Below are 14357 nucleotides of genomic sequence, written 5' to 3'. Positions count from 1 at the left end.
TCAAAGTTATGGTATATAAAGTGTCCAGGAGCTAGTTTCTCCCAGCATTTGCTACTTGATACATGGTGAAGTTTCTTTCTGCACAGAGGACCTAAGGGTTTAAGTGGAACTTATGTGGTGGATTGACCTTGTGCTGGCATCTCTACCCAGAGGGAAATTTCACCCAAAGAGAGCAGGGTATTGGAAAGGTGAAATGGATGAGCATTCCCAGATTTGCATAGCTAAGTAAATTTTTTCCCCCCCTGCAGCTTGTGGCAACCAACAGGCAGATCTTCTATTCTTGATTGATGGGTCATTAAGCATATCTGCACGTAACTTTTCTGCCATGAAAACATTCATGAAGGAAATCGTGGACAGTTTTATTATCGCTCAGGACAAAGTCCAAGTTGGCGTGGTCCAATACAGCAAAGATCCCCAGAAGGAAATATATCTCAATGAATTCCACTCTGACACAGCCATAAAGGAACAGATTGACAGCATTGTCCAGTTAAAGACCTCCACCTTTACTGGCAAAGGTCTGAGGTTTGTCAAGAGCTTTTTTGAGACTGCCAAGGGTGGCCGGAAAAAACAAGGAGTTTTGCAGAGCCTCGTAGTGATTACTAGTGGGCAGTCTAATGACATGGTGGATGAGGCAGCTATTGCTCTGAGGAATGATGGGATACACATCTTTGCAATTGGCCTAGGGATTCCAAACTCATTTGAGCTTCTTCGAATCGCCGGTGATGCACGCAGGGTGTATGTGCTGGAGAATTTTGAAGTGCTGAAAACCATAGAGAGAAAGATTGTCACTGAAATCTGTGAATTGGAAGATCGTCCTAGCCAGGGTAAGTCACAGAAATCTTTTATTGAGTATATTTATCTACAGATTCTCTGTGTATCACACTTTTGTGATTAGTCAAAGGAAAGAAATCACATTTCTGTAGATCACAGATAATTTAGCATGTTTTGGAGTGACATAAAGCAGGCACAGCTACTAAATCTGGCCCTAGAACTTCAGCAGGACATAAGCAGCGGGTGCAGACTAACTCATAAAAAACACAAAGCTCCTATTTTCATGCAAGAGTCGGTAGCAGAGCTGGGTGAAAGTTGGAAATTCCGTTCCATGGGAAATTCTTTAAAAAAAAAAAAAATCATAATAATCATTCCATTTTGGAATGAAAAGCAACAGTTTTAGAAACTTCCTGTGGAAGGGAAAATCTGAAACAAAAATTCTTTAGGAATGATTGAAACGTTTCACTTAGAAAACTTTTGAAATGAAATAGAGCCCATGCTTTCACGCTCCCAGCTCAGCCCTGGCTTTCAGGGCTTCTAGACTCCCAGCTCCCTGTCAGGCCTAGAAGACTGACACAGAATCAGGTACGTTGCTCTGAGCACCACAGCTGATTTGGGAGACTGGCAGCTTGGAAGCTGGGTCGGTGGAGCATGACCAGTGCACCCACAACTAAGCAGACAGTGGCTAAACCCTTGCATGATGTGGGGTGCACAAGGACAATACCTAGATGCTTAACAGATCAGTGCTGAAATAAAAACTGCCCCCACCAGAGTCCAATATTACTGCTGTGGAAATGGAGCATGTTCACATCAGGGAGATGATGTCTAATGCAGCAGCACCTCCTGGTGTTCCTTCACCAGAGAGCAGTGAGCTTCACCAGCAGAGAGCCACATAGTAAATACATTATAAAAATGCAAACTCTCTTAGAGGCAAGAGAGAAGAAAATATTTGATCTCACTGTTTTGTAACAACAGCCACAACAAAAAAACAACCCAAACACATTTGCTAAGCTAATTCTATCTTGATCTCTGTCATCTTCTATTTTCCCTGATTTTTTTGTCCTTTAAACCTTTTTTGCTGACATCAAAATTTTCCCCCCACTCTGACTGACCAAAACCTTGCATTTCCATTTGTTTGCAATAATTTTATGTATATAAACATACTGAGGGCACTCATACTACAGTGATAGAGGGTCAAGAAAGAAATCTGGATGCATGGACAGATAGATTAAAAAAAATCATTTCACAAAGTAAGCATTTTTACATGCAAATGAATACCTCTACATGTGCTGCAGATTCACATATGCATTTTGCAGCACAATATGGATAATGATTTTTGAAAATGTACATAATGCAGCGCTAAATTAACCTTTGGTATAGTGAATTCAGTTACACCAGGTATAGTGAATTCAGTTACACCAGGGATGAATCTGGCCCACAGTTACAGCTATAAAATGTGTGTGTACTGTGAGTGTATGTGAGATATAGACACACATGTATAAAATTATTCTACAGACACATGAATATCTATGTATATATTTAAGTGAACTGGGAAAAGGTGACACAGGTAGCAACACTTCTAACAATTTTGGCCTTAATCTTTCTGTGCCTCTATTCCCCATATGTAAAATGCAGGTAATAGTATCACCTCCCACCTCAAGAGTGTTGTAAAGATAATTTCATTAATGTTTGTAAAGCACTAAGATACTATCATAAGTGCATTATAGAAATGCCCGTGAGGAAATTAATAATGCTGCGTGCCGTGCAGGGTCTGGATGGAGTGCAGTAAATAAGGCATGGGGGGCACACAATTAAATGATGAGGATAAAAAGAAATATTCAATAACTTCCCACCTAGTGAGCACCACCCGTTGTGTGTATTGAATGAGGCACGGGTCCTGTGGAAAAAATAGCATGTGATCATGTAATTATCATGCATCATAATGCATATGCACAAGAGGGCTGAATTAAGGTTGCACAGGCAACCTTTGTTCTGGCATTTCCTAATTTTTGAGTGCTTCACTTGCACTCGAGTGAACCTTATTGTAAGTTTCTTCTGATGTAATATATACTATATCTGAATGTGTGTTTGTGTCTTTTTCTTCTTTTCTCATGCATATTTGAATATATATGAGAAAATAAAATAAGAAAAGAAAATGGATATATTCTCTGTCTGTCTGAGTTAACCATAAATATATGTAAACAAAACAATGCAACGTAATACTTATGTTCTCAATTATTGGTACAGCAAATAGAGGAAAGGCACAGGTTACTAGATTTCCTTTCTTGATACTATGGTTCTGTTTCTCTATACTGCTCTGACAGCAGAATAGTGTTAAGAGGAGCTGAGAACCATGGAGGCAGCCTTGTCTATACACAACAGTTATGTTGCTTTAACTATTCTGGTATTGTTTAAAGCGGTATAACCCTCCTGGTGTGGATGCAGTTATACCGCTGGCCTTGTCTACAATAGAAGAGTTTGCTGATTTAGCTATACTGGCATAGCTGTACCCATAAACCCTCCTAATGTAGATTCAGCTTACACTGACAAAAGACTTATTTTGCCAGTATAATTTATACCAGTTCCTAGAATGAAATAAGTTATTCCTGCAAAAGGCCTTTTTTGCCAGTATAACTGTGTCTATAGATGGACACAGCTATGCGGGTATAAGTTTTAAATGTAGACCAGGCTATATAAAGGTGCTTATTCTGGTATAGCTTATTCCCACGTGAGAAGGGGGATAAGGAGGATAAGCTATAGCTGTTTAAGGCACCTTTATACTGGTATAGTTGTGCCCACATTAGGAGTTTGACTGGTATAGATAGTTCAGTAAAAAAATCCAACCCTTGACCCTCTTCATTACGCTGATAAAAAATTGTGTGTAGGCCAGGCCTTAGGAACCTCATCAGGAAGGAAGGGGTAGCTAAAATACTCCACTGTGCTTCACATTGTCACTTACTGTTAGAGGGCACTTTGGGAGCTACTTTTCACTTCAGTCATGAAAATTCAGTCTTCATGTCTTCATTGTATGAACTCAGTCAAGCCACTTTACCTCTCCGTACTGTTTCCCTACCAGTAAAATACTTGTCAACCTCACATGAATCTGGTGAAGATTAACTGATGTCTGTAATATGCCTTGCCATCCTTGGACCCAAGTACAAAGATGCCCTCAGATACATGTGCTCAGTTTCCGTGGGCTTCCCATTGAAATCAACAAGCGCTGCCTGGGCATGGTGTAAATTGTTATTGAAATACATTGGGCTATGCTAGTTTACACCAACTGAGGATCTGCCCCCTGAATTCTTTTCAAGTAGTGTGGTCCAAGTTCAGGTCAGGCCTCAGAAAAAAGCTCCTGATGAAAACATGCATCCTGTATTCTAGGAAGGACCACATACTAGAATCAGACAAGTGATCTGTTCATGGAAACATTTGATCAGAAACATTTTATGGAAGTACAAAATCACAGTTCTATGGCCTTGTGCTGATCTCTGGCACACAAGTGTACTGTAAATCTAGCGTTATTCATTGATATTGGGACTGTAATTTCAGAATCTGAGTTAGTGTGTGTGTATTTAGCTGCTTTGGAGAAAGTTGTTTTTTCATTGCCAGAAAAACAAATGCAGCAGTAAATTATGTCACAGAGAAATAGTTTTACAGGCTTGAGTGCTGGTGCTATTTCCTAGCTCTTAAAACTCTGTGATTCAGCATGCGTAGCCAAAAGATTGTAATTCAGCTTAGTAACAAATAGTTTTCTCCAGAGGGCATTTTGTACTGTAAAAGGAAGTACTGAACTTTAACAGTTACAAGGATGATAGCCAAGTGGCGTGAAATCACCAGAAGCCTGCAATCTATTTTGTTAACTATAGGCTATGTGCACCTCAGTATTATGAGAGTGAGGAAGTTAGTATCAATTGGCAGTTAATAAAATTATTATTAACCCTTAAAAGGATGAGGCAACAGTTTGCTGGAGCATCTATGCCAGTATAATTGACTTACTTTTTAAAGTGACAAGTGACACAGCACAAACTCAACTTTCTGGTGCCTGGCTTTCTGTATCGGTGATGAGTAAAGACTAGCTGAATGCCTCAACCCAAACATTCTTAATTTCTATTCTATTCTCTGTACTCTGACATCCCCAACCACCTCATTATCCCATCTCCGCAGTTTCTTTCACAAATGAGTGAAAGTGTAGGAGAAAAGGGAACGTGAAGGAGCAGAGAAAGGATTAAATGGAACAATTATAGTTAATGACTTTAGCCATCAGGATGCATTCATAGCAAACTAGTAACTGCATTGTCCTCTAAAAACATTTCAGAGAGTCACAATTGGAGAGGAAACAAAAGAAATGGGGTGTTTTGTTTTAAAGATATAATTGCATCAGGCAGAAATTGTTGACAAGTGGGCTACAGTGGAAACTTAATTACAGGTGGATAGTGTGGTCAGGAGAGACAGAACAAACTTCAATATAGGGATCAAGGGATTAACAAGATACAAAAAACAATACGTCAGGTGGTATGGCTGGGGAAAAGTAGCCAAATCACAAAATATTGGCCATTTTTTATCACACTTTGTAGGAACTCTTCCATAACCAGTATATGCCATACTTTACAGTACTAATCACTCACTGTCAAGATGTGTTTCCCATGTCCTCCCTTCCCTCTTCCTTTCCCACCTTCTGAGTGTTTCTCTTACTCACTGTTTGATGTCTAATGTATAATTCGATTCTGTGAATAATTACTGCCAACCACATTGCATTGGAGCCAATTGCACTATTCACAGCAGGAAGCCCAATGCTCAGTGGTAAGTGTTTATAGGATCAGGCCCTTAAATTCTAATCTTTTGGGAGCTGAGACAATCTCTATCATTTGTTCTGTTAAGTGCCCCTCATGTTTAGGGTACTAAATACTTAATAGTGATGATCAATCCATTTTTTTAGCTATGCTTTTGGTGACGCAAAAGTTACATCCAGTTAGAGGGGTGTGTGTGTGTGTGTGTGTGTGTGTGTGAGATAGTTTCTCTCTCTCTCTCTCTCTCTATGTGCAGTAATATAAGCCAGCTCCCAGCTGGGATAAATTGACGTAGCCCCGTGCAAGTCAATGGAGTGACACCAATTTACACCAGTTGAAGATCTGGCTCTCTAATTCTCCTAATTTTAAATTGAGCATGTTTTGTCACTGGTGCAGATAGAAAACAAGATCATAAAATAGTGCTTGGATTGGATGACTGATTTTCTTCCTTGCCCCCTTCTCAGATTGCAACATAGATGTTTCTGTAGGAATTGATATTTCGAGGCGCATGAAGTCGATATCTGCACTGAACGAGAAGCAAAAACTGCAAAAGTACCTGCCCAAACTTCTGCACCGAATGGCGTCCTTGACTAAAATCAGTTGTACTGTTGAGTCTCAAATCAACACCAGGTTCAAGTACCAAGTGTTTACACAGAATGGCCAGTCCTTGTTTGACTCCGATTTTGAAGCCTATGACGAAGAGATCCTCCAGAAATTCTTAGTTGTTCAGACCATTGTAGACACCTATCTGAATGCAGACTTCTTACAGTCATTTTGGGAGAAATCCCTCAGACTGGCCTCTGCTAAAGTGAAGGTAAATAAAACAGAATAAATTATATTGTTTCAAAGTATATTAAGTCTAGTGCTGGTGAACATTGCATGGGAAATAAAGACTTCATGAATGTTCTTTTAGATAAATCCTTGGATTCATTTTGACAGCATTCATGACCCCTTGCTGCAAACAATTGTGTAAGTGAATTTTTGTTCCTGGAATTCAAATACTTGGGCAAATCCATATGCTCACAAGTATTTACATGGGAAGTCTTCACATGTCCATCTTGGAAGCAGTTAGTAGGTTAAGGAGCAGAACAGTATTCTGTAATAGATGGCTAATCACACAACCCGAGTAGTAATGACTCAAAGCAAACATCATCGCAAATGTTTCATGGCAGAAACATATTCACAGAAATCACTCATTAAATAATTTCAAATAACAAATGAGTAAAGTCGAAGTCTGTCCGTGGATAATTTACGAACAGAGAAAAGTGGCTATATTTGTAGACTAACATGTCCACTGCAAATAGTTCATCCAGGTTGAAATGAGACCAAGAGAAAGCAAAGATCTAAAGGGCTGATCCAATCCCTATTGAAGTCAAAGGGAACCTTTCCATTGACTTGAATAGAAATTAGACACCTCCTAGGATTTCAGATTCAGTGCCTTTTATGTTTTTTTCTGATAAAAAACTAGTTCTGGAAAGACTTTTTACATACTAGGGCACTGATTCAGAAAAACATCCCTCTAACATATAAACTGTATCTTCCAGAGAGAGCTTATTTTAATTCTTACAAAGTATTGGTAGTTTAGAATGGTCTTAATTTAGAGTGCTCACTGAAAAGTGTATTCTCACTTTCATTCTGAGGAGCAGACACAAATCCCCATGCTGGAAGGTAAGAATATAAACTCCATATTCAGCATTTGTAGAATTCTTTCTTCTCAACATAGGTGCATGGAGTGGTGCATATCTAATGTTTTTTTTTTTTCTTTTCTTTTTCTGTTAAAATCTGTAAAGTGCAGGTCTTCTCTGAATGATGACTATAAAATGGCATCATGAGGGCCCACTTGTAATGCATCTCAATGATTTCTGAACAAATTTGCTCAGTTTACATATAAAAATGTTATTTTTCTAACTGCGAACTCTACTAATGCAATGTGGAATCTGAGAGTTGAGATGAGTTCTTCCCTCCTAATGCATCATCACTAGTAACAAAGATTCTGCAGATCTAATGCTGCTCTTAGCTACATCTGTACAATTCCACTGCCATCACCATTCTAGGAATTGGAAGGTAGCTCAAACTTCATACCCATTTAATTCTTGGCCACACTGCTGAGACAGCCAAAAGGGCACCTGTTATTACCCTTTGTTCTGGCACTTGTGTGCGTGATGTAAACATCTGACTATTTACTTCGAACAGGACTGAGATCATGAATTCATTTTTCATAAGTCACTGAACAGCAACACATTTTTGCTCATCAGTTGGATGAGACACAAAGATTCTGGTTCTTTGTGGTTTGCCGTTCATCTGTTGTTTTTGTTATGTTTGAGTATGGAATACTGGACCCAATCTTGAAGTTATTAACTGAGCAAGGCTCGGATTTATTCCAATCAAAAACTGATCCCACCATGCTTAGAGTGGGAACAGAAAGGTACTTTCCAACACTTTGTGATTGATTATTTGCATAGCAGAGGCTCAATTTGCCACTGCATCTGAGCTCCACTAGGGCAGATGGGAGGCCTAATCTAACTTATGCCACTGGAGACTTTATACCACTGGAGGATGGGGTAGTGAAGCTTTGCTTCACCATACCCCTTGTCTTGGTGTCAACATGCCCCCTCTCTCCTCCTACCCTGGGGCTGTGGAGTGGCTGGCGCAGGAGCTGACTTAGCCGCATATGCCAGCCTTACACCAGTGGAGAGTTCCCGTGTGCTAGGGGAATTCTCTGCTGTCCACCTATGGCTGAATCAAGCATCAAGTAGGCAGAATGGACCAGGGAACCCAGCCCAGCATTGTTATGTTGTTAGTCTGACAGTTCCAGTCCTGGACTGCCATCACCCAAAGGAAAAACACTGCTTGCTCTAAATTCTCTCAGTTACACCAGGGTCAATCTGGAGAACTCCACTGACTTCAGTGAAAGTCCTTCAAATTGTAAACAAGAATAGAATTGGCCCCTTGCCCAGCACACCTGGGTACTTAACTGAACTGGTTGTACTAATAAAAGTTGCAGTCTACAAGGTAAATCCTTCCAAATGGAGCCACTGTCAAACTAGAGATATTTTGGGGCTTAATTACCATGACTCTGTCCTTTTTAAGCTACATTGTCACCAATTTTCAATACTAAATTGTAATTTTTAAGTTAACCTGGAATATAAACTCATCAAGGATTGCACAGCACTTTGAGAACTACCAGGGAAAGCGGTGGGTGGTATTATTATGGTTGTTTTTTCATATTTTCTGCCAACCACCTTGGTAATTCAGGGTTTTGTTCATAGGTTCTCTTAGTGTTTACAGATGGGCTGGATGATACTATAGAAATGCTCAGAACAACAGCAGACTCCCTTCGCATTAAAGGTATGGCCTGTTATGACGGTCCAGGGTTTTTTGGTTTATCTTGCAATGTAGACATACCCAAAGAGTGCTACATTCCTCTCCCACTGCGGACCTTCCACATACTCATGCTGATCTGCCCGAGAATTCTTGGTAAGCACCCTCCCTTCTCTGGGTGAGCCAGGGCTCTCAATTCCCTGAATGATTCATAGACTTTACCTCTCCCAGTATGATCATGAGGGTTTCCGCCACCAGCTCCATTTTCACTCTAGGATAATAATTGTTAGAGAGTTTATTCCTTCACTCTCCCACTTCCCTGGTCCTTCTCGCATGAACAGAGAGCAACAATACCCGAAGTCTGAAGGTGCAAACAATTCAATGTTTATTGGGATGAACTTCCAGCAAGCTTAAATCCAAGTCCCTTTTTCCTTATTTTCAAATCCCAACTTACTTCTGGTTTGCCCCTAATTTATATAGTAATATTCACAGCTATACCTTAACCAATCATTCTACTGAAATTTACCTAACCAATCCTAACATATTGTAACACGATTAGCTAACCAATTATATCCCACCACCTTAATTAGTTTACACCCAGCAAAATTAATTATACAGCAGACAGAAACAATCACAGAACCAGACAGAGACCGTGCAAATAAACATAGCAAAGTGGGAACTATAATGCCAAAACAATACAGAAGAGAGGATTTTACAACTACATCTATACAGACATTAGGGTTTCCCAGCTGTGTCTATTGATAAGTGAGTTCTTACCAGACAGAAAACTATGAAACTAAATTTCCTTTTACATCTTCTAGGCTTTTCCCTTTCTCTGGAGGTGATAGATCAGATCACCTTCCTAACAGCCCCAGATTGCCTTATTTCAATATGGCTAGTTTGGAATGTGAGGATGTGACCACACGCTTCCCAGTTTATGGCTGCCTCTTAGCCAAAGGTATTGGCCTAAGAACAGGGCCTCAGACTGTCACAGTGAGAGAAGGCACTTATATGGATTCTTTCTTTTATACCTCTATAAGTAGCTAAATGATAAACATATACCTAAATTCTTAAAGTATAGGCCTTTACAGACAGGCCTGAATATCTATATCCTAACAATAATCTTTTTATTAAACCAAGAGGGCTGACTGTTTTTGTTTCTGCCACTTTTAGTGTGATTTAAAGTTCCAGATTCCTCTATTTTCCTTTCTAAGTCTAAAAACAGAGACTGTATGATGATCTCTCACCTTGCTGTAATAGCAAGGAGTAAATGTAAGCACAGAGTAAATAGATGGCTGCCTAAGACACTGCATTTCAGGAGGCAACATAACTTTGGAAGGAATTTTACTCCAGAAAGTAGCTGTCTGATCTTGAAAATATTCACCAACTGAAAAGTTGACATTTTTCATTGCAGGTCAGATGAAACCTTTTGAAAAGTTTCATTTTGGTTTCGACCTTCTTTCTTTTTTAATCTCCAGTTAGCTCAAATTTTGAAACAAAAAGTCATTATGAACAGGAAAAGCAGCACTTTTCGTTTTGAAAATATCAAAATGAAACTGACATTTTCAAAATCCTTTCCTCGACATTTTTTTGAGTCGGTAAATTTGTCGAACCCAACCCTGTTCTGCAAATGGTTTCGGTTTTGACGAATCCATGTTTTTTTGACAAAACAGATTAATTGAAAAATTCCTGACCAGCTCTATTTATGGGTCACTTCAAAAACCAAATCATTTACGGTCATTATTCTAATTATTAAAGCAGATCAGATAAATAACAGTTTTAACATATTTCTTTTTAAAGGCCTTGATGCGCTTTTAATGGTTGGCCTGGAAAATATGCAGGATTTGAATGAACTTCAGGAAATAGAGTTTGGCAGAGGATTTGGATACAAGCAACCTCTGAGCATTGGATTTCCAGAACTTCCAAACATCTTACGGAAAGACCTTGTAAGTCCCTTTGTGACATGAACAAAGACAAAACCCATCACATTTTGACAATCTGATAGATAAGCTAGTATATCACAAATTGTTTTGCAGGACATGGTTGCTGAAAGAAAATGCTGCAATGTTCTTGCTAAGTGTGTTGGCGAACATGGTTTTCGTGGTGTAACTGGACCTCCTGGGAGGAAGGTAAGTGTACAAAAGTGTCTACTGGTTAGTTATTTTGTTTTGCCAGTCTTTTTTTAAAGTAGTTCAGTGCTACACACATAAAACACCTGCAAATCTTGCCAGTACAACAGGAAACAAAAGCTTGATCATTTCTCTAGTGTAAATTTTATTCTAGTATAAGTTTTTCTTAAACAATTATAGACCAGTAAAACACACAGAAAAACAGGTGGCCTTGGTGACTTTTGACACTAATGGCCATTGGACACATTCCTTGGGCCAATTCAGTAATCGGAAATAACCCTGTCCCTTCCTCACTTGACCATGACAATTATGGCTAATTGCCTTTGGTAGCTTACTGCTGCTGTATTAGCAATTTGAACGCTAGCTGCCTTCCTATTAGCCACCAACATCACCCCTCTCTTGTGCTTTCTCGTTCTTCTTTCTCATCCCACCTCTGCATCCATGTGCAGGAGTTGCCACACCTGGCATCGTACTGTCCTTCCAAAACTTCCTGTTTAAAAAAATCTTGTTACTCACGTTGCTTTCTCGGATACTTTCCTGAAATCCATCAGATCAGGTTATGGGGGGCTCTATTGGTTGAAGTTTTCCCACTTGGAATGGTGCTATAACATGGAGCATGCCAGCCACCCCACACAGATGCTGGTTTATAAAACAAACCGTAGCCATTTTTCTTGTATAATATTTAATAATAATACTTTGAGTTGCTATAGTGCCATTTATTTGAGACTTGTTATTAATTAAATAAATAAATTAAGCTTTGCTTTGTAACACCCCTATATTGTTGTTCTAAACATTTTACATATGAGTAAACTGAGGCCCAGAGATTAAGTTCCAGATATTTCAGCTCTGGCCTCCTTTCTTTTTCTGGTCACAGAGCATGGAAGGATCTGGCCCTCTCCATTCTATCTGCTTCTTTAATAAAACGCAGAGTGAAAAATATGTCTCACTTAGAAGAGAGACAAAAAATTGATTATAATACACTATTGCTGAATGAATATGGACTGGAGAGGAGGGAGGGGGAAGTATTTGCAAACATTGATTCAAACAAGGGCCATGAATTATCTTTGACATTCACAACCCTTTTCTTTCATTCTAGGCTAACATTCATAGCATCATTCTTTTAGTTACAAGTATATTCTTAGAAACCAAAGACTTTTGTGCAAATCTGTGCACTGGTCAATCTGTTTGATCTGGATTTGTTTTCCCTTTTGCTGTTTATAAAAAATTGTCATCCACTCAGGAAGGCGAAACTTTATCATGTGATTAGAGTGAATTGTCTGACATCACAAATAATGAATAGTTGAAGCAAATAACTTGTAAATAACCCATAGGTTGGAACATGCTCCTGTATAATGGTCAAACAATTTCCAGTAGCAGACAAAATTAGCCTGTTCGTGGATAATTTGCCATCCAAAGAGGCTTAATTAACTATTTCCTATAAAGAAGTCATCATCTTGACAGTGTAGACTTTGTAGGAAGGAAAGGAAAGACAGGTGTAAAAACCACTCTTTTATGGCACACAGCCAGGGTTTCTGAAAGACAGTTTCTCGGGTTATTTTTAATAGTCACAGAAAATTTAAACACCCTCTTCAGATATCTGTTCACTTATCATATCCCCTCTTAGTCCTCACTTAGGCAATATGTATATACGCAGTTCTTATTTTTCCTCATAAATCACTCCTGTCAGCTCCTTGCTTATTTTTGCTGCTCTTCTATGAATCCCTCTATTTTGTCAATTTCTTTCTAGCAATATGGTGCCCAGATGATAAAAGCAATAAGCAAGACACAGTTTCAGCAGGCCTGTGTAGACATTCCTTGTCCTGTGACATGTAGCCTTTGAAACTGCAGACGACAATCATTCAAGCAAACTTTGGTGCCGTATTATATTGAGAATTCATGACTAATTGCCTGTCCACTGCCATTCCTAGTTCTTTTTCAGCATTTTGGTTTTCCAGGCTTCTCCTGCACACTGAATGTTTGCATTTTGGGTTATTTTTCCCAAGAGACGATGAGTTTTTCATCATTCCAAATCAAATATAAATTGAGTCTTTGCATATATCTTTAATATCTCTAGGTCTCTTTGTAATATATTATTTCTCTGTTCTCAATAGTATTTAACTCCTTACAATATAGTACCCTCTGTGAACTTTGTTAGCATGCTTATTATTTCCTATTCCAGATGATTAATGAAGATATTGAATAAAATGAAACCTACCATTGACCTCTCTGGTGACAACCAGAAAACACACCAAAGGCTTATCCTGAAACTGTATACTGAACACTGTTCTAATTATTTCTCAAGTTTAAATGACTTTTAGTAGTGGAAATGTCCAAGATGCAGCTTTTTTTCTCCCCTTTATAATTGACTCTGGTTTGAAAGGTATGTTTTCTATCTGCACATGCAGAGTTCTGCAGCCACCCTCCTGTAATCAAATGTGAAGGAGCACTCTGAGGAAAAGGAAATCTGAGACAGTTTTATCTTATTCATTTGTTTCTTTCAGGGAGGTGTAGGCTTCAGGGGATCTCCTGGCCATCCTGGTGAGGAAGGTGGAATTGTAAGTAAACATTTTGCCTGCCTTCATTTTAAAGGGGATGTTGGGAACCCCCCCACAGACCTTGGAAAATGTACCACCACTGCTTGTACACAGAAAGGGGATTGCCTACGACTTCTACTGCACGTAGTTTTTGGTGAATGTAGCACCAAATGATTTGCCAACATCACAGGGTGGCTGTTGTGGAACTCGGAGTAGAACTCAGATCTCCTGATTTACAGTCATGTGCCTCTCACACAAGCCCATCCTTTCCCTCTCAGCATAAGCCAGCATATCATAAGAAAAGCCAATCATAAGTATAGCAGCATAAGATTATTATTTTTGGTGCATTTACCAATGGCTTTGCAATGAGTTATTTATTACTGCTGTAGACTTCAGCATAACACACACAAGGCTAGAAATGTTCTTCCCCCCCAACCTTTTAAAATCATAAATTCTGTTGAGACATCACCCAGAGAAGGCCAACAAAAATTAATTTCTTTACCAGTATAAACACAGAACTAGTTTTATAGTGTTGCAGCCCTGTCACTTGGACATAAAGACTTTTATTGATAGCAGGAAGGCTGCACACCAAAAACCCATTCTGAGATAACTTTATAGAAGCATGCAAGCCCCATTGGAGTAATTTCTGCTCTCGGCGTGTGCTTGGCTAGCTTGATCTTGCCACTGGAGATGCTGTCTGGGGCTGGCCAGAAGACAGCCCGGGTGGAGCCGGCAGTGAAAGAGAATGCCTCCGAACTGGGATTGTGGAGAAAGCACTCTCTGTTGCTGTGCCCTCCAACCCCAGAGGCCATGAC

At 39.3% G+C, this 14357-nt stretch overlaps 1 protein-coding gene across 2 annotated transcripts in view; it reads left to right on the top strand.

Annotated features, from left to right (window-relative positions):
* Positions 1-14357, top strand: part of LOC128832395 (collagen alpha-6(VI) chain-like) — a 125020-nt gene that overhangs the window by 36009 nt on the left and 74654 nt on the right. For both annotated transcript variants that reach the window (XM_054019735.1, XM_054019736.1), the window contains exons 10-15: positions 249-824; positions 6023-6372; positions 8828-8906; positions 10680-10825; positions 10916-11008; positions 13510-13563. In XM_054019735.1, coding sequence (XP_053875710.1) covers positions 249-824; positions 6023-6372; positions 8828-8906; positions 10680-10825; positions 10916-11008; positions 13510-13563 — 1298 coding nt within the window. The remainder of the gene's footprint in view (positions 1-248; positions 825-6022; positions 6373-8827; positions 8907-10679; positions 10826-10915; positions 11009-13509; positions 13564-14357) is intronic.

Source organism: Malaclemys terrapin, chromosome 2, assembly GCF_027887155.1.
Source record: "Malaclemys terrapin pileata isolate rMalTer1 chromosome 2, rMalTer1.hap1, whole genome shotgun sequence".
Classification (NCBI taxonomy): domain Eukaryota; kingdom Metazoa; phylum Chordata; order Testudines; family Emydidae; genus Malaclemys; species Malaclemys terrapin.
Note: the sequence above shows the minus strand (reverse complement) of the source record. Positions and strands in the feature narration are given on the sequence as shown.